Raw genomic sequence first — 18,672 nt, 5'->3', positions numbered from 1 at the left:
AAATAGGAGGAGGTATGCTCTCTATTTTTGAAAATAGGAGGAGGTATGCTCTCTATTTTTGAAAATAGGAGGAGATATGCTCTCTATTTTTGAAAAACATATCAGTGGAATAGAAAACATAAATTGGTCAGCCTGTAGGAGGTATGCTCTTTGTTTTTCAAAATAGGAGGAGGTATGCTCTCTATTTTTGAAAATATGAGGAGGTATGCTCTCTATTTTTGAAAATAGGAGGAGGTATGCTCTCTATTTTTGAAAATAGGAGGAGGTATGCTCTCTATTTTTGAAAATAGGAGGAGGTATGCTCTCTATTTTTGAAAAACATATCAGTGGAATAGAAAACATAAATTGGTGAGCCTGTAGGAGGTATGCTCTTTGTTTTTGAAAATAGGAGGAGGTATGCCCTCTATTTTTGAAAATAGGAGGAGGTATGCTCTCTATTTTTGAAAATAGGAGGAGGTATGCTCTCTATTTTTGAAAATAGGAGGAGGTATGCTCTCTATTTTTGAAAATAGGAGGAGGTATGCTCTCTATTTTTGAAAAACATATCAGTGGAATAGAAAACATAAATTGGTGAGCCTGTAGGAGGTATGCTCTTTGTTTTTGAAAATAGGAGGAGGTATGCCCTCTATTTTTGAAAATAGGAGGAGGTATGCTCTCTATTTTTGAAAATAGGAGGAGGTATGCTCTCTATTTTTGAAAATAGGAGGAGGTATGCTCTCTATTTTTGAAAATAGGAGGAGATATGCTCTCTATTTTTGAAAAACATATCAGTGGAATAGAAAACATAAATTGGTGAGCCTGTAGGAGGTATGCTCTTTGTTTTTGAAAATAGGAGGAGGTATGCCCTCTATTTTTGAAAATAGGAGGAGGTATGCTCTCTATTTTTGAAAATAGGAGGAGGTATGCTCTCTATTTTTGAAAATAGGAGGAGGTATGTATGCTCTCTATTTTTGAAAATAGGAGGAGATATGCTCTCTATTTTTGAAAAACATATCAGTGGAATAGAAAACATAAATTGGTCAGCCTGTAGGAGGTATGCTCTTTGTTTTTCAAAATAGGAGGAGCTATGCTCTATTTTTGAAAATATGAGGAGGTATGCTCTCTCTTTTTGAAAATAGGAGGAGGTATGCTCTCTATTTTTGAAAATAGGAGGAGGTATGCTCTCTATTTTTGAAAATAGGAGGAGGTATGCTCTCTATTTTTGAAAAACATATCAGTGGAATAGAAAACATGAATTGGTCAGCCTGTAGGAGGTATGCTCTTTGTTTTTCAAAATAGGAGGAGGTATGCTCTCTTTTTGAAAAACATATCAGTGGAATAGAAAACATAAATTGGTCAGCCTGTAGGAGGTATGCTCTTTGTTTTTCAAAATAGGAGGAGGTATGCTCTCTATTTTTGAAAAACATATCAGTGGAATAGAAAACATAAATTGGTCAGCCTGTAGGAGGTATGCTCTTTGTTTTTGAAAATAGGAGGAGGTATGCTCTCTATTTTTGAAAATAGGAGGAGGTATGCTCTCTATTTTTGAAAATAGGAGGAGATATGCTCTCTATTTTTGAAAATAGGAGGAGGTATGCTCTCTATTTTTGAAAATAGGAGGAGATATGCTTCTATTTTTGAAAAACATATCAGTGGAATAGAAAACATAAATTGGTCAGCCTGTAGGAGGTATGCTCTTTGTTTTTCAAAATAGGAGGAGCTATGCTCTATTTTTGAAAATATGAGGAGGTATGCTCTCTCTTTTTGAAAATAGGAGGAGGTATGCTCTCTATTTTTGAAAATAGGAGGAGGTATGCTCTCTATTTTTGAAAATAGGAGGAGGTATGCTCTCTATTTTTGAAAAACATATCAGTGGAATAGAAAACATAAATTGGTCAGCCTGTAGGAGGTATGCTCTTTGTTTTTCAAAATAGGAGGTATGCTCTCTATTTTTGAAAAACATATCAGTGGAATAGAAAACATAAATTGGTCAGCCTGTAGGAGGTATGCTCTTTGTTTTTGAAAATAGGAGGAGGTATGCCCTCTATTTTTGAAAATAGGAGGAGGTATGCTCTCTATTTTTGAAAATAGGAGGAGGTATGCTCTCTATTTTTGAAAATAGGAGGAGGTATGCTCTCTATTTTTGAAAATAGGAGGAGATATGCTCTCTATTTTTGAAAAACATATCAGTGGAATAGAAAACATAAATTGGTCAGCCTGTAGGAGGTATGCTCTTTGTTTTTCAAAATAGGAGGAGCTATGCTCTATTTTTGAAAATATGAGGAGGTATGCTCTCTATTTTTGAAAATAGGAGGAGGTATGCTCTCTATTTTTGAAAATAGGAGGAGGTATGCTCTCTATTTTTGAAAATAGGAGGAGGTATGCTCTCTATTTTTGAAAAACATATCAGTGGAATAGAAAACATAAATTGGTCAGCCTGTAGGAGGTATGCTCTTTGTTTTTCAAAATAGGAGGAGGTATGCTCTCTATTTTTGAAAAACATATCAGTGGAATAGAAAACATAAATTGGTCAGCCTGTAGGAGGTATGCTCTTTGTTTTTGAAAATAGGAGGAGGTATGCTCTCTATTTTTGAAAATATGAGGAGGTGTGCTCTATTTTTGAAAATAGGAGGAGGTATGCTCTCTATTTTTGAAAAACATATCAGTGGAATAGAAAACATGAATTGGTCAGCCTGTAGGAGGTATGCTCTTTGTTTTTCAAAATAGGAGGAGGTATGCTCTCTATTTTTGAAAATAGGAGGAGGTATGCTCTCTATTTTTGAAAATATGAGGAGGTATGCTCTCTATTTTTGAAAATAGGATGAGGTATGCTCTATTTTTGAAAATAGGAGGAGGTATGCTCTCTATTTTTGAAAATATGAGGAGGTGTGCTCTATTTTTGAAAATAGGAGGAGGTATGCTCTCTATTTTTGAAAAACATATCAGTGGAATAGAAAACATGAATTGGTCAGCCTGTAGGAGGTATGCTCTCTATTTTTGAAAAACATATCAGTGGAATAGAAAACATGAATTGGTCAGCCTGTAGGAGGTATGCTCTTTGTTTTTGAAAATAGGAGGAGGTATGCTCTCTATTTTTGAAAATAGGATGAGGTATGCTCTATTTTTGAAAATAGGAGGAGGTATGCTCTCTATTTTTGAAAATATGTGGAGGTATGCTCTCTATTTTTGAAAATATGAGGAGGTATGCTCTCTATTTAGAAAAACATATCAGTGGAATAGAAAACATGAATTGGTCAGCCTGTAGGAGGTATGCTGTCTATTTTTGAAAATATGAGGAGGTATGCTCTCTATTTTTGAAAATAGGAGGAGGTATGCTCTCTATTTTTGAAAATATGAGGAGGTATGCTCTCTATTTTTGAAAATAGGATGAGGTATGCTCTCTATTTTTGAAAATAGGATGAGGTATGCTCTCTATTTTTGAAAATATGAGGAGGTATGCTCTCTATTTTTGAAAATAGGACGAGGTATGCTCTCTATTTTTGAAAATAGGAGGAGGTATGCTCTCTATTTTTGAAAATATGAGGAAGGAGGTATGCTCTCTATTTTTGAAAATATGAGGAGGTATGCTCTCTATTTTTGAAATTAGGAGGATGTATGCTCTATTTTTTAACTCAATTGGACTATCTCCAGCTGAGTTTTTGTCGACACCCAGTGTCCGTCGTCCGTCGTCCGTCGTCCGTCTGTCGTCTGTCTGTCTGTCTGTCGTCTGTAAACAATTGGACGTCTACGCTCTAAAAGTCACAAATATTGATTAAATTTGATGAAACTTGTTATGCAGCATCTTTAAGACATAAACTAGTTTGGGATTGTATTTGGGCGTTGCACGCCCAAAAATGGGCGCGGCAGGGCGGCCATATTGAAAATCAATTTTTGTCATATATTTTTAGCACATATAAACTATAGTTTTTTTTTTTGTTTTTTTTTTTGTAGTTTTTGTGGTTCTATTATGCATATTATAACCATATTGATATAGGCCAGTTGAGTTCAGGTTCCCTGGAACCTCTCTAGTTGAAAATAGGAGGAGGTATGCTCTCTATTTTTGAAGATAGGAGGAGGTATGCTCTCTATTTTTGAAGATAGGAGGAGGTATGCTCTCTATTTTTGAAAATAGGAGGAGGTATGCTCTCTATTTTTGAAGATAGGAGGAGGTATGCTCTCTATTTTTGAAAATAGGAGGAGGTATGCTCTATTTTTGAAATTAGGAGGACGTATGCTCTGTTTTTGAAAATAGGAGGAGGTATGCTCTCTACCGAGTGCCGTTCCAGTCACCCTCTGTCACGTCCTCTTCTGTGAGTTTCGATTTTGGAAAAAGGAAAACGAGATATTTACTTTACTTGTTATTTGAAAAAGCTGGATTTATAGACGCAGTAATCTTATTCCTTTTCCCTTGTGCAATTATTGCTTCAGCTAGAAGGAAGGATCCAGGAAGATCTCCAGGAGATCTGCATGGAAAACTTCACGAAAGAACGGACCCATTTGACTTTGAAGCAATGCCAAGGGCCTCTGAAGCTGTGTGTACGACAGAACAGCACCAGTAAGTTTTTTTTTCTTTTTTCTCTCTCTCACTTTAATCCAAACCTTGAAAGGCACAATATCAACAACTGAAGGACACAACAGCAAGAGCAAGTGCGATTTTGTAAATCATGTTCAAAATCTCAGCAAATAAGATCCTATTTACGATGTCATCTATATATATAAAACACAGTTTGTGTGTGTGTGTGTGTGTGTGTGTGTGTGTGTAATGTTACCGATAGACTCCTAAACGGAGAGGCTTACGTGCTTGATATTTGGCATAGACATGGCCATTGAGCCTGGGACGAACATGGCCGAACTCAAAATATTTGACGATCCATATTTTTTATTCATATTTACCTCAGCGCATTTCAGCGCACGGAATCAACGGAATCAGAGCAGGTGGGCGCTGATTCGCTCAGAGCGATCACGTGATGACGCTATGACGCTATGAACGCTATGACGCTATGAAAAAAAATATCGCTATGACGCTATGAACGTGATGACGCTATGAACGATATGACGCTATGAAACGCTATGAAGCTATGAACGATATGACGCTATGACGCTATGGAAAAAAAAATCGCTATGACGCTATGAAACGCTATGAACGCGATGACGCTATGAACGATATGACGCTATGAAACGCGATGAAGCTATGAACGATATGACCCTATGACGCTATGAAACGCTATGACGATATGAACGCTATGACGCTATGAAAAAAACAAGTACAAAAAGTTTTAATTAAAACAAAAGCCGCGTCGATGTTACACAATGCCTAGATGCAGCTGTGCCTATAACGTCTATGTTATAGGCACAGGACATTCCTATTGATTCGATTACTTGATGTTATTTTTGTGCAAAGTGAAAATATATCTCGGCAATTTCCCGTGTGTGGCGACGAATTTTTTAATATATCTCGGCATTTTCCCATCTGTTATTTCAGGCGGTGTATGACTGACCATGCCGCGCTTTAAAAAAAAAAAATCTCGGCAATTTCCCGTGTGTGGCGACACGTGAACGAAGCTATGCTCCTCTCTCCACATTATTGTGACGACGTATAAATTAAATATTTCATCGTGACGATTGTCATCAAATGGACGAATTTTTAATATATCTCGGCATTTTCCCGTCTGTTATTTCAGGCGGTGTATGACTGACCATGCCGTGATTGTAAAAAAATATATCTCGGCAATTTCTCGTGTGTAGCGACACGTGAACGAAGCTATGCTCCTCTCTCGACATTATTGTGACGACGTATAAATTAAATATTTCATCGTGACGATTGTCATCAAATGGACGAATTTTTAATATATCTCGGCATTTTCCCGTCTGTTATTTCGGGCGGTGTATGGCTGACCATGCCGTATGACTAATATATCTCGGCACAGGACATGCCGCGATTTAAACAAAATATATATATCTCGGCATTTTCCCGTCTCTTATTTCGGGCGGTGTATGACTGAGCATGCCGCGATTTAAAAAAAAAAAATCTCAATGGACTTGAAGTTACAGGCCTTTGAGAATTCATTTCGTTCTATAAAGGGCAACTTTCATCGGATTTTCTTCCCGTTTTTTTTCAACCGAGTCTAAAACTATGTTAGCGACTGTGAAAAATGAAATGATATATCGAATTTGATTTGAAATAAAACTGTGTGAGAGAGGAAGACACCACGGGCCTACAAAACAGGCCTCAAAGCTATGCGAGTTAATAAAATGGTGGATATTTGTTTATATGAAGGCTCTCCCAGAATGGGTGGAGCTACGGTTCCCAGAATGGGTGGAGCTTTGAGGTTTTGTCTTCTCTGCATAAACAAGAAGAAGAAGAAGAACAACAACAACAACAACAACAACAACAACAGCAGAGGGCACTCTATGAGCAGCGTCTGCGACGCGGCTAAAAATCACTATGACGCTATGAAACGCTATGAACGCTATGACGCTATGAACGCTATGACGCTATGACGCTATGAAAAAAAAAAGTCGCTATGACGCTATGAAACGCTATAACGCTATGAACGATATGAACGCTGTGACGCTATGAAAAAAAAAATCGCTATGACGCTATGAAACGCTATGAACGCTATGACGCTATGACGCTATGAAAAAAAAAAATCGCTATGACGCTATGAAACGCTATGAACGCTATGACGCTATGAACGCTATGACGCTATGACGCTATGAAAAAAAAAATCGCTCGCTTTACCAAGGGGCTCGCTCTCCCCCCGTTCCCCTCCCCTTCCGCCTCCCCCTCCCCTCCCCCGCCCGGCAATGCCGGGTACTTCTGCTAGTAAAGTCATAAAGGTGGCATACACATTTGATTCCTTTCTTTGGTCGCTCGATCTGAGAAAAAATTCTCACTAACATTCAGTGGTTGAAAATATAACACTCACCTGCTGGTGACTTTATTATGTTTGGCACAATCACAAAATAACATGTGAATTTAACTGTTAAGGTCACAAAACCTTTTCGCTAGAGGTTTTTATGGTTGATGTTTGGTGGTGGGGACCAAGAATGTCTCCAGTCCGTGCTGCCTCCTTTTGACTCTGGTCTGAAATTATGAACCCAGTTCTCATCACCTGCCACAGTCCTTTTCATAGTGTTTACAGTACCCATGTTTTATTAACGTATTCTTTCTGGTCTCATACCCTAGGGTACCGCAAGCTGCTGATGGATCTGGAAACTGGGCAGGTGGTGTCTGGTGATTCCTTCTATGTGCGTGTAAACCTTTCATTCGGCGGAGGCCACAGTGGTTTGCTAGAAGTCACCTGCGATGAAATCGTGCACGTCATCGACACCAGGCACATGGGACGCTGTGTGTGGCTATGCACACGAGTTAACCCCTACACAATGCGTGATGAGGAGGAGGGTATCCTGCTCAGCAATAATGAGTATGTTTTCTCATTTTGTTGCATGTGTATAAATGGTGGTGATGTACACTAAGGAGCCAAATATGGATGACTTCTGCAAAATGGTGGAATAGCGTCCATACCGTCTGAGGTCTAGAATTTTACCCACTCTCTTTTTCCCTCCACATTTCCCTACCTCTTATGGTTTGCTTCCTTCTCTTCCCACTCCCTCTTCTCCCAATGTCATTCCTATTTTTTCCCCTCACCAATCCTCTCGTCTTATCGTTCTTCCACACCTCCATTTCCAAACCTTTGGGTAAGTAATTTGTAGATGACACCAAAAGCAGGAAAATTATTAATCTAATGTGGTAACATAATTTCTCTCATTAATTGGGCAAAACTCAAGCAACAGTGGTGAAACTACCTGACCAGAGCTGTACTGGATTGTATCAGAGTTCAGAATCTGAGGTCTTGCTCTACCAAGCTTGTATTTCAACTGTTTGTTGCAAACCTTTAACTGTGGGGTACCCTCCATTCAAATGATAACGGGGTACCGTCACCTGACTATTTTCTGGCAATGAACCTCAATCAATAACTCCAGCGCCTTATCCTCAAACATGGCTTGCACCTTGGATATGGTATTGCATCCAGCTCTTCATGATGAGCACCTTATTAATGTCATCCAGGGTAGTTTACCATTATTTTAATGAATGAAGGTGCATGAACCACCTTTAGAGGCAATTTTCCCCTGCAGAGTCTCTGACATCGTCTGGGATAATTTTTTCCCCACTCCTCCATGCAGAATTCTTTCAGCTGTGCGATGTTTGAGGGGCTTCTTGCATGCACAGCTCGTTTCAAATCCCCCCACAACATCTCGATGGGGTTTAGATCGGGGCTTTGACTTGGCCATTCCAGAACCCTCCATTTCTTTCTTTTCAGCCATTCCTTGGTGGATTTACTGGTATGTTTAGGGTCATTGTCATGTTGCAAGGTCCACCTTTGGTTGACTTTAAACTTTCCGACAGATGGCCTCACATTATCCTCAAGCACCCTCTGGTACAATGAAGAATTCATAGTGGATTCTATGATGGTGAGCTGCCCAGGCCCTGATGCAGCAAAGCTGCCCCAAGCCATAATATTTCCACCACCATGCTTTCCAGTTCGTATCAGGTTCTTGTGGTCAAATGCTGTCTTTGGTTTTCGCCAAACACGTCTTCTGGTACTGTGAGCAAATAGCTCTACCTTTAATTCATCTGTCCAGAGCACATTGTTCCAGAAGTGTTGGTCTTTGCCTGGGTGTTCATTGGCAAACTTTAGTCTTGCCCTGATCTTCTTTCTGGACAGCAACGGTTTCCTCCTGGCACACCTCCCATGTAGATCAAATTTGTGCAGCCTCTTTCTAATGGTAGACTCGTGCACTTCGACATCAACAGTGGCAAGAGCTACCTGTAGGTCCCGTGATGACATTCTGGGGTTCTTAGAGACTTCTTTCAGCATCTTGTGGTCTGCTCTCGGGCTGAACTTGCTGGGGTGGCCTGGCCTGAACAAGTTGGCGGTTGTTTGGAATCTTCTCCACTTGTAGATGATCTTCCGGACAGTCGAATGCTTGATTTCAAATTGTTTGGAGATCTTTTTGAATCCCTTCCCAGACTCGTTGGCATCTATAACCTTCTTCTGAAGGCCTCAGAGAGCTCTTTTGATCTAGGCATGGTGACGCCGCGCACTTCAACAACAAAGAGCAAACCAAACTAAATATCTGAGGTTTAAATAAGACAGGTTCCTCCAAGATCCTCTCTGACGATGTTCTAATCATTTGCACCTGAGCTGGTGCACCTGATTCTAATTTTAGGTATTTGAAGTAGTGATAAATGTCGGGGTGTACTTACTTTTTCCACATACGAAATTTGCATTTATGTTCATTTAAATTATACAATGGACTACAAAATGTAAATGTTTCATGATATTTGTTATATTATATCACCTTTATCTGTCAATATTGTTGAAATGAAGATCAAATAGCTGTATGTTGAAATATGTTGAAAAAGTCAAAACTTTACATGGGGTGTACTTACTTTTTCACGTGACTGTATATATAGAGATATATATATATATATGTATATACATAAATATATACACACCAATAAATAAATGTTGACTTTCTGTACTCTTTCCTCATTTTCATCTTTTGATTTCAAATCCAAATTTCTTGAGGATATCGTCATAATAGCAAATTTGACTTCACTGTTCCAATACTTATGGAGGGCACTGTATATCCTCTGTTGATAACTGTTGTTTTCATGCATGTCTAACGACTCCACCATCCCTTTGTTTCTTTGTGATGTCCATAGCGCATTTTTTTTTATCGTCCATGAACTTAACACGTACAAACAAACATTTTTATAAAATTGACTCTGTAATATCTTCATATATTTCTGGTAATATTCAGGCAGTAATCATGAGGATTAAATATTTCATTGTTATGCTCAGTGCACAGCAACTGCTTATTGAGAGAATCCTGCAGCTGCTGAATGATTTCAACTCTGAGGAAAGCATTGTTGATGAGTTGCCATCAGATCACAGAAGAACCTCTCTCACACCTTCTCACAGTGGGTGGTCAACAATCGACGTTCTCAATAACTTTTTCCAGGTCGGTTACACAGCTCAAAAACAAGAAAAATAGACCCAACCTTTGAACTTAGATTATTATCATCACGAATTGCTTTGAAGTAGAGGTAGATGATTGCAACAACTGAGATGTCAACAAAATTCCTCTTTGCAGCGTAAGCTAAAAAAGATATACTCTGATTTTACCATTTACTGATATCCAGTCATCAATGTCTGCTAGAATTGCCTAGTTAAAAAAAAAAAAAAACTAAGTCATATATAAACTGGAACGGCACTCTTCGACATCACGACGTTGACTGATATGCCTCTGCCAACAATGTTACATCATTACAATGAGCCTGGCGTTGGCTTCGCGGTTAGGGTGCCGGCTCGGAATCCTATGGATCCTGGGTTCGAATCCCGGTCGATCGCTGAATTAACGCCAGGGGGGTTGACTCAGCCTGCCATCCTTCCGAGGTCGGCAAATTGAGTACCAGCTTGCTGGGATGAATGATCATGGTGTGTACCCCGGCTTAGAATAGGTACACCATATCCCTGCGCATCCTAAGAGGCGACTAAGGGTTGGCGTCAGGAAGGGCATCCGGCCACAAAAAAACATTGCCTCAAACAGGGAGCCATGATTGTCATGGGGCCCGCAAGGCTAACGGGAAAAAATGGCCCTAAAACGATCATTCATTCATTCATTCAATACAATACTTGTCCCAAGTTTGATTGAAATCAATTCAGCTGTTCTCAAGTTATCACATTTCTACCTGACATGACTTCTGACCTTTGATCTATTGACCCCAAAATGTAATCAGTTCATGTTTACATCATTATACATACCTGTACCAAGTTTTAATTTAAATCCCTTCAGCTGTTCATGAGTTATCACATTTTTACCTGACATGACCTCTGACCTTTGACCTTTGACCTCTTGATTCCAAAATCGAATCAGTTAATCTTTACATCATTATACACATCTATACCAAGTTCGAATTAGATCACTTCCACTGTTCTCAAGTTATAAACCGATTACAGACTTTGACCTATGACCCAAAAATCTAATCACATAATCTTTACAACATTATACAAACCTGTACTAAGTTTTAATTAGATCACTTGAGCCGTTCTCAAGTTATAGACCTATTACATATTTGACCTTTGACCCCAAACTCTAATAACTTAATCTTTGCATCATTATACATACCCGTACCAAGTTTGAATTAGATCACTTCAGCCGTTCTCAAGTTATAGACCTATAACATATTTGACCTTTGACCCCAAAATCGAATACGTTAATCTTTACGTCATTATACATACCTGTACTAAGTTTGAATTGGATCACTTCAGCCGTTCCAAAGTTATAGACCAATTACAGACTTTGACCTTTGACCTCTTGACCCCAAAATTTTATCAGTTAATCCTTACATCATTCTGCCTAAGTGTACCAAATTTGGTCAAAATCTCATCACTGGTTCACAACTTATCGTGGTAACAGGATTTTTACCAAACATGACCTCTGACCTTTGGCCTTTGACCTCGTGATCCCAAAATCGAATCGGTTCATCTTTACCTCATTATACATACCTGCACCAAGTTTTACTAAGATCCCTTTAGCCGTTCTGAAGTTATCGCGGGAACAAAAACCTATCACGGACAGACGGACGGACAGCCGGACGGATGGACGGACAGCCAGACGGATGGACAGCCGAACGGACGGACGGACAGCCGGACGGACAACCTGAAAACATAATGGCTCCGGCGACTTCGTCGCATAAAAAAGCGGAGGCATAAAAAGTTATGGCCTAGACAGACACACTGAAGCTCAATGGTAAATAAATAAACATGGAAGCGATTTCAAAAAAACGGGACGTCTCGAGCTTCATGGCCGGAGGCGCAGATAATAAGGGCTATTTATAGTTACTATGACTATATTAGAGCCTGCTGTTGGCTTAGCGGTTAGGGTGCTGGCTTGGGATACCTAGGATCCTGGGTTCGAATCCCGGTCTGATCGCTGAATTAACGGCGGGGGGTTCACTCAGCCTGATTCATCCCTCTGAGGTCGGCAAATTGAGTACCAGCTTGCTGGGATGAATGATCCCGGTGTGTACCCCGGCTTAGAATAGGTACACCGTATCCCTGCGCATCGTAAGAGCGTGACCAAGGGTTGGCGCCAGGAAGGGCATCTGGCCATAAAAACATTGCCTCAAACAAGGAACCATGATTGTCATGGGGCCCGCAGGGCTAACCCCCACTCTAGCGGGGAAATGGCCTTAAAACGATCATTCATTCATTCATTCATATAGTTACTATGAGTCTGCCCTTTTACATTTTGACCTAAATTTTCATTAATTTCTTCATATCTTATTATCTATAATAGAGCAAACGTATATTGTTATGTTTATGTGCGACCAAACGTCTTCTTCTTCTTCTTCTTCAATTAAAATTAACACCCAAAACAGTCTGTAAACTCTTAATTACGTTTAGACTGCTGAGACCCCTCAGACCTTTGACGACCCTTTAAGTCCCCGAAGATCCTTAAGACCACCAAGAACCCTGAAGGCCCAAATACCCCGAAGACCCAAAATACCCCGAAGACCCAAAACACCCAAAATAACCCGAAGACCCAAAACACCCAAAATAACCCGAAGACCCAAAAGCCCCTGAAGACCCCAAACACCACAAAGATCCAAAATACCCTTAAAGGCCCTGAGGATCCAAAAGACCCTGAAGACCCAAATGGTCTTTAACGTCCACCAACCACCAGGGCTGAAAGAAGGGTCCTCTGCTGTAAAATCTATCCCATGGAAGACACACATGTTGATGCTTCTCCTGCAAAACACAAGCGTGAAACTTTAGTTTATACAGTAGTTGTGTCAAGATTCCAACCAAGGCTGACAACTGAAAGGCAACAGTGCATACCATACCTCCTACCTATCCTGCCAGACCCCAAAATACCCCAAATTACCCCAAAATAACCAGAAGACCCAAAAGATATTGAAGACCCAAAAGACCCTGAACACCCAAAAGACTCCAAAGACCCAAAACACCCTGAAGACCAAAAAGACCAAAAAGACCCCAAAGACCCAAAACACCCCGAAGACCCCAAGCACCATGAAGACGCAAAAGACCCTGAAGACCCAAAAGACACCGAAATGGTCAAAGATGCCTATCCCTCTGAAACGACGTGTGGCGAGGCGCGCGTAGCGCGCTGAGTCACGCTAGTTCTCATGATAAAGGTTTGTTTGAAATTTGATAACAAAAGCTCAAATGGTCAAAAGTTATGACCTGGACACGCACGCATGCGTGCACACACACACACACACACATCTCCTTTTTTCATTTCTGTTCCTCACAATTCTATCCCTCTCTTACACACACACACACACACACACACACACACACACACACACACACACACACACACACACACACACGTTGGGGGATAATAACCATCATGCAGGATCACTCCTAGAAGGACAGCACATTTACCTGCACACTGGGATCCATTACGATCAACTTGTAACACATATGAAAACCTTTGGAGATAATATTAAGGTGTCTTGATCAAATGCATGGAAACAATATTTCACAATTTTTTTTAAATCAAAGGCTGATGGAAAATGAACTGACATTTCTCTCACAGATGGTGGGAAACGTCGAGGCAAGTCATTTGAAGCAATCCATCAGGAATGCGCACATACACCTTGTCATGACTGCACGCAGGACAGGCCAAGATCAGTTCCATGGTACAAAATATAAATCCATCTGTACACTCTGTTCGTATAACAATTTGAAAGCTTATTCCTCTCGGAGCTTTGAAATTGTGGGATGTATAGTTTGTAAAGGTCTCAATGAAAGACGTAGAGTCCAGAAATATCCTGTTTCCAGAACTGCAGAAAAAAAAGTTTTTATCAGATGGTGGAAGAGAATTTATAAGCAAGAGGAGATAAGGAATGCAGGCAAAGAGCTTTGGTCAGGTGTATGTGTTGTCTGCCAGGAATTCGTCCAAAAATGTCAACAACTAGCAGTGAAGTTATTTTTTCCAATTTTAGGAAAGATAAACCAAACTCGGGTTAATTGGTTCAGGTGTTCACCATCTGGTAACCGATAAACCCTCTATTAGTCATGGCATCTAAGCATAGACCAGGAAATTGACTTATCTCTTCTTTACAATCGGTCCAAGTGTTTTTTGTATTTTTTGTCACCTTTGCAATCTTAGAGCCACAGACATTTTTCTGCTTGAACAGGTCTGTGTATGTTGTGCTGGTTGCTTCATTACGATGAAATACAGTTGTGCCACTGTTGGTGTTGGCTTAGCCGTTAGGGTGCCGGCTTGGGATCCTAGGATCCTGGGTTCGAATCCCCGTGGATTGCTGAATTAACACCAGGAGGGTCGACTCAGCCTGTCATCCTTCCGAGGTCAGCAAATTGAGTACCAGTTCACTGGCAATTCCCTGTGTGTCGCAAGAGGCGACTAACAGGATTGGTGGCAGGAAGGACATCTGGCCATAAATCATTGCTTCAAAAAGGGGACCATGGTGCCCAAAAAAGGCCAACCCCTGCTCTGCGGGGAAAAATGGCCTCCAAAGGTGGTTCTATAGATTAGGAATGGCATTTAGAATCTTGCCAGGTTAGTGGCGTGTGAAGACCTACTCGATTTAAAAGTTATCACAGGGTCTTTCCAGAGCAAATGAAGCACCTGCTCCGGTAGCGGAAGAACTAGCAATAGTGGTTTTGCATCAACATTTTTTAAATAAAAGTTTTGCCCAATTTTTTTTGTCCATTATTATATCAATAAACATTTATTCATAACAATTTATACAGGGATCAGACATTTTTAATTGCAAACACAGGGCAGAACAAAGGAAAATGGGTAAAGCTCCCCTTTCTTCGAACACTCCCAAAAACAAAATTGGACAACGTGCAATAGGTGTAAGTGCTGGAGTGTGGATATGGCACTGGCATGATTTGCCAAATGGCTTTCTTTCATGAACTTGAATTTGCATTTCTTACACTTGTTTTTATTCATATTTTTGCAGAATCATCTGGAGAGCCAAATGCGGAGCAACGCATGTGCCCTACACCTTACACGTTGGTTCAGCCTTGCCACCCACCTTGCAGCCGCCCCGTGATGGTTGTGCCACGAGTCATGGCCAGAATGCTCTACCCACGCCTGCTGAGACCTTTTTCCGACTACATGAGCTGCACTGTTGGCAAGTACTCATGTGCTGGGTTGGTTGGACAAGCCAAATTGAAATTACTATGGACAATCAATTTTTAAAATCCAAATTACTCGAGTTGAACATAGAGCAAACCAAAAGATACCCAAAATGCATCTCTAAAGAAGTGTCATGAGCGTGGTTCTAAGGACATGGGCACATACATATACATCTACATGCATCTACATACATATACATACAGCACACTATCGACGTGACAAAATCAGGCATATGAAATCTTTTTAACCTTTTTCGTGACAGAATTTTTTTAAAATTAAATGTTCTAATCTGAGACCTGCATATCAATGTAATTTGTGACTACCAGTAAATTCGATCATGAAAACATTGTGACATCATCACTAAGCACTTGAAACCCCATTCATAACAGAGGAGCTGAGCAATGAGGAAATTGTGGAGAAACAGAAGAAAGGAGATATCATCTGTTACAAGGAACACCGAGACAACTTGCACTTGTGCTATACAATCAAGGCAGTGGAGGAGATCATCACCCTGGTAAAATACAAGTATAACATTGTCGATGGGTATGCACATTGTATAAAATACAAGTATAACATTGTCGATGGGTATGCACATTGTATATCATTTTTACCCCGCCAACAGATTGTTTTAGTGCTATTATATAATAAGATAATACATGCATGTAAAGGGAATGTGATACAGTGCCTTCAGAAAGTATTCACACCCCTTCATTTTTCTTCACATTTTCTAGTATTTTGTTCTGTTAAAATGGATTAAATTGAGATTATTTATGTCACAAATCTATACATACAACATGCATTTTAAGGCCATTTTCCTTGCTAGAGTGGGGGTTAGCCTTGCGGTCCCCATGACAATCTTCTCCATTTTGCCCTATTTTCTGCATCTCTCCTTGTTAACCCCCTTGCCCGCATTTCTTCTTCCACCACCTTTAGCCAATTGTTTCTCGGTCTTCCCCATCCTCTACTTCCTTCTACATTCATTTCCATCACTCTTCTCAACCAGTCACTTTCATCCTTCCTCAACACATGACCAAACCATCTCAACCTGTTTCTCTTCACAGCATCCATCACAGGCTCTATTCCCATCATCTTTCGCAATTCATCATTTGTCTTCCTCTCTCTCAACGATACTCCACACATCCACCAAACCATTCGCATTTCCACCCTTTCCAGCCTTCGTTGCTGCTCTACGTTCATTACCCATGTCTCGCTCCCATAAATCATAACACTTCTCACACATGCAGCATACACCTTTCCCTTCAGCTTCAACGACACTCCCCTCCTCGTCAGCACGCCACTCAGTTCCCGAAACTTCTTCCATCCACATCTCACTCTATCAACCATTGCCGAGTCTGATCCACCTTCTCCATTCAGCAAGTCTCCGAGGTAGCAAAATGTTTTCACACTTTCCAGCTTCACGCCGTCTCCAAGATCCAACTCAACATTTCCTCCATCTGCAGCTCCCTCTGTGCACACCTTACATTTGAATGTAGCTGCCACACTGGTTAATGACCCTCTCAGACCACTGCATTTTTGATGAACCCACTCAGCGCACATTGTACATTGAATGGAGTTCACTCCGACACCCTTACTGCACACAGCACATGGCCACTTCCCAGTTCTTTCCACCTCACCACATGCTTTACCACTTGCCATCACCTTGGTCTTTCCGATATTCACCTTCAGACCTTTTGTCTCCATACATTCCTTCCACTTGTTCATCTTTTCCTTCAGTCCATCCATACTTTCCGCAATCAACACCAGATCATCTGCATACAACAACTCCCACGGTAAACCCTCCTTTACGTTCTGAGCCAGCACCTCCATCACAGCTACAAATAGTAGTGGACTTAGTACCGACCCCTGATGCGCTCCCACCTTCACCTCAAACTCACCACTGTTTCCATCCTTCGTCCTTACAGCTGTGCGCGCTCTTTTGTACATTGCCATCACCACTCTGATCAACCGTTCCTCCACTCCTAACTTCCTCAATGCCCATGTCAATACTTCGCGTGGAACCCTATCGAATGCTTTCTCCAGATCAACAAACCCAAGAAACAACTTCTTCCTCTTCTCCATGTACTTCTCCTGCAACTGCCTCACAATAAAGAGCTCGTCTGTTGTTCCTCTTCCTGGCATAAATCCAAACTGCATTTCGTCGATCTTCACCTTCTTCCTTATCCTCCTCTCCAACACCCTTTCCAATACCTTCATTCCATGTTCCAATAACTTTATCGCTCGGTACGAGCCACACTCCAGAGGGTCACCTTTCCCCTTGTATAGAGGGACGAGGGTACTCAGTTCCCAATCCACTGGAATGCGGCCTTCTTTCACCACCAGATTACAGATCTCTGTCATTCTCTTCACACCCCAACTTCCTGCTGCCTTCAACATATCTCCCACAACTCCCGTCGGCCCTCCCGCTTTTCTACTCTTCATTGCTTTTATCGCTTCCTCAACTTCCTTCTCAGTTATCTTCTCTGCCGGTCCTAAAACTGGGTTACTCTCTATGTTGCCATCCCATTCATTCTCTGTATTCAACAGCATTTCCATATATCTTTTCCATCTTCCTTTAATTCCATCTGGGTCCACAACGATTTGTCCCACTTCATCCTTCAAGCAGCTCACCCCCATCACACCTCTCTTTCGCTATCTGCTTTGCAATCCTGAATACCACTCTCTGGCCCTCTTCCGAATCCAAGCGTTCTCCGAACATTTTCCTACATGCCTCCTGCGCCTTTGCTACCTCTTTCTTTGCAGCCTTCTTGGCTGCCTTATAACTTTCATGCTCTGCTTTTTCTGCTCCCGTACCCTTCGCCTTCTGCCACTCCTTGAACTTCTTCCTCTTCTCGTCAACCCGCTTTCCAACTTCCTCATCCCACCACCATGTTTCCGAGTGCCTCGGTGGTCCTTTTGTCCATCCACATACCTCACCAATGGCTCCCAACAGACTATCTTTCATTGACATCCAACCACGTTCAAGCTCAACCACATCATCCTCTACCCTACTCAGCCTCTCTTTTAATGCCTCCATTACTGTCACCTCTTTCAACCTCCACACCTTCATTCTCGGTTGGTACTTCACCCGCCGAGCTCTCCTCGCACCTTTCACCCTTATGTCGCAGACAACCAAGTGGTGCTGTGAAACAGACTCCTCCCCCGGGATCACCTTTGTGTCCCGGAGGTGCCCCATATCTCGCCTACGCACCATCAGGTAGTCAACGGTTGTCGTCGACCCACCTGACGTGTATGTAACAAGCTTATTATCCTCTTTCTGGAACAGAGTATTACAAATCAACAAATCAGCTCCATCAGCAAACTCCAAAATCCTTTCACCTTCCACATTTCTCACACCATACAAAATGTAAATGTTTCATGATATTTGTTATATTATATTAAAGTGCGGTGTTACGCGCGCTGTTTGTAAACAAGGAGGAAGCGGACAACGCGGTAATTTGTAAGAGTCTTTATTCAAGAGCT

At 41.1% G+C, this 18,672-nt stretch overlaps 1 protein-coding gene across 1 annotated transcript in view; it reads left to right on the top strand.

Moving 5' to 3' along the window:
- The window catches only part of CARD11 (caspase recruitment domain family member 11), a 107,489-nt gene that overhangs the window by 73,995 nt on the left and 14,822 nt on the right, over positions 1 to 18,672 (top strand). Inside the window, exons 17-22 of the mRNA XM_068125716.2 lie at positions 4,408 to 4,534; positions 7,169 to 7,406; positions 9,852 to 10,011; positions 13,618 to 13,720; positions 15,014 to 15,187; positions 15,582 to 15,706. Coding sequence (XP_067981817.2) covers positions 4,408 to 4,534; positions 7,169 to 7,406; positions 9,852 to 10,011; positions 13,618 to 13,720; positions 15,014 to 15,187; positions 15,582 to 15,706 — 927 coding nt within the window. The remainder of the gene's footprint in view (positions 1 to 4,407; positions 4,535 to 7,168; positions 7,407 to 9,851; positions 10,012 to 13,617; positions 13,721 to 15,013; positions 15,188 to 15,581; positions 15,707 to 18,672) is intronic.

This window comes from Myxine glutinosa, chromosome 10 (assembly GCF_964187855.1).
Source record: "Myxine glutinosa chromosome 10, kmMyxGlut1.1, whole genome shotgun sequence".
Taxonomy (NCBI): domain Eukaryota; kingdom Metazoa; phylum Chordata; class Myxini; order Myxiniformes; family Myxinidae; genus Myxine; species Myxine glutinosa.
The sequence above is the reverse complement of the archived record's forward strand: the minus strand, read 5'-3'. Positions and strand labels throughout refer to the sequence as shown.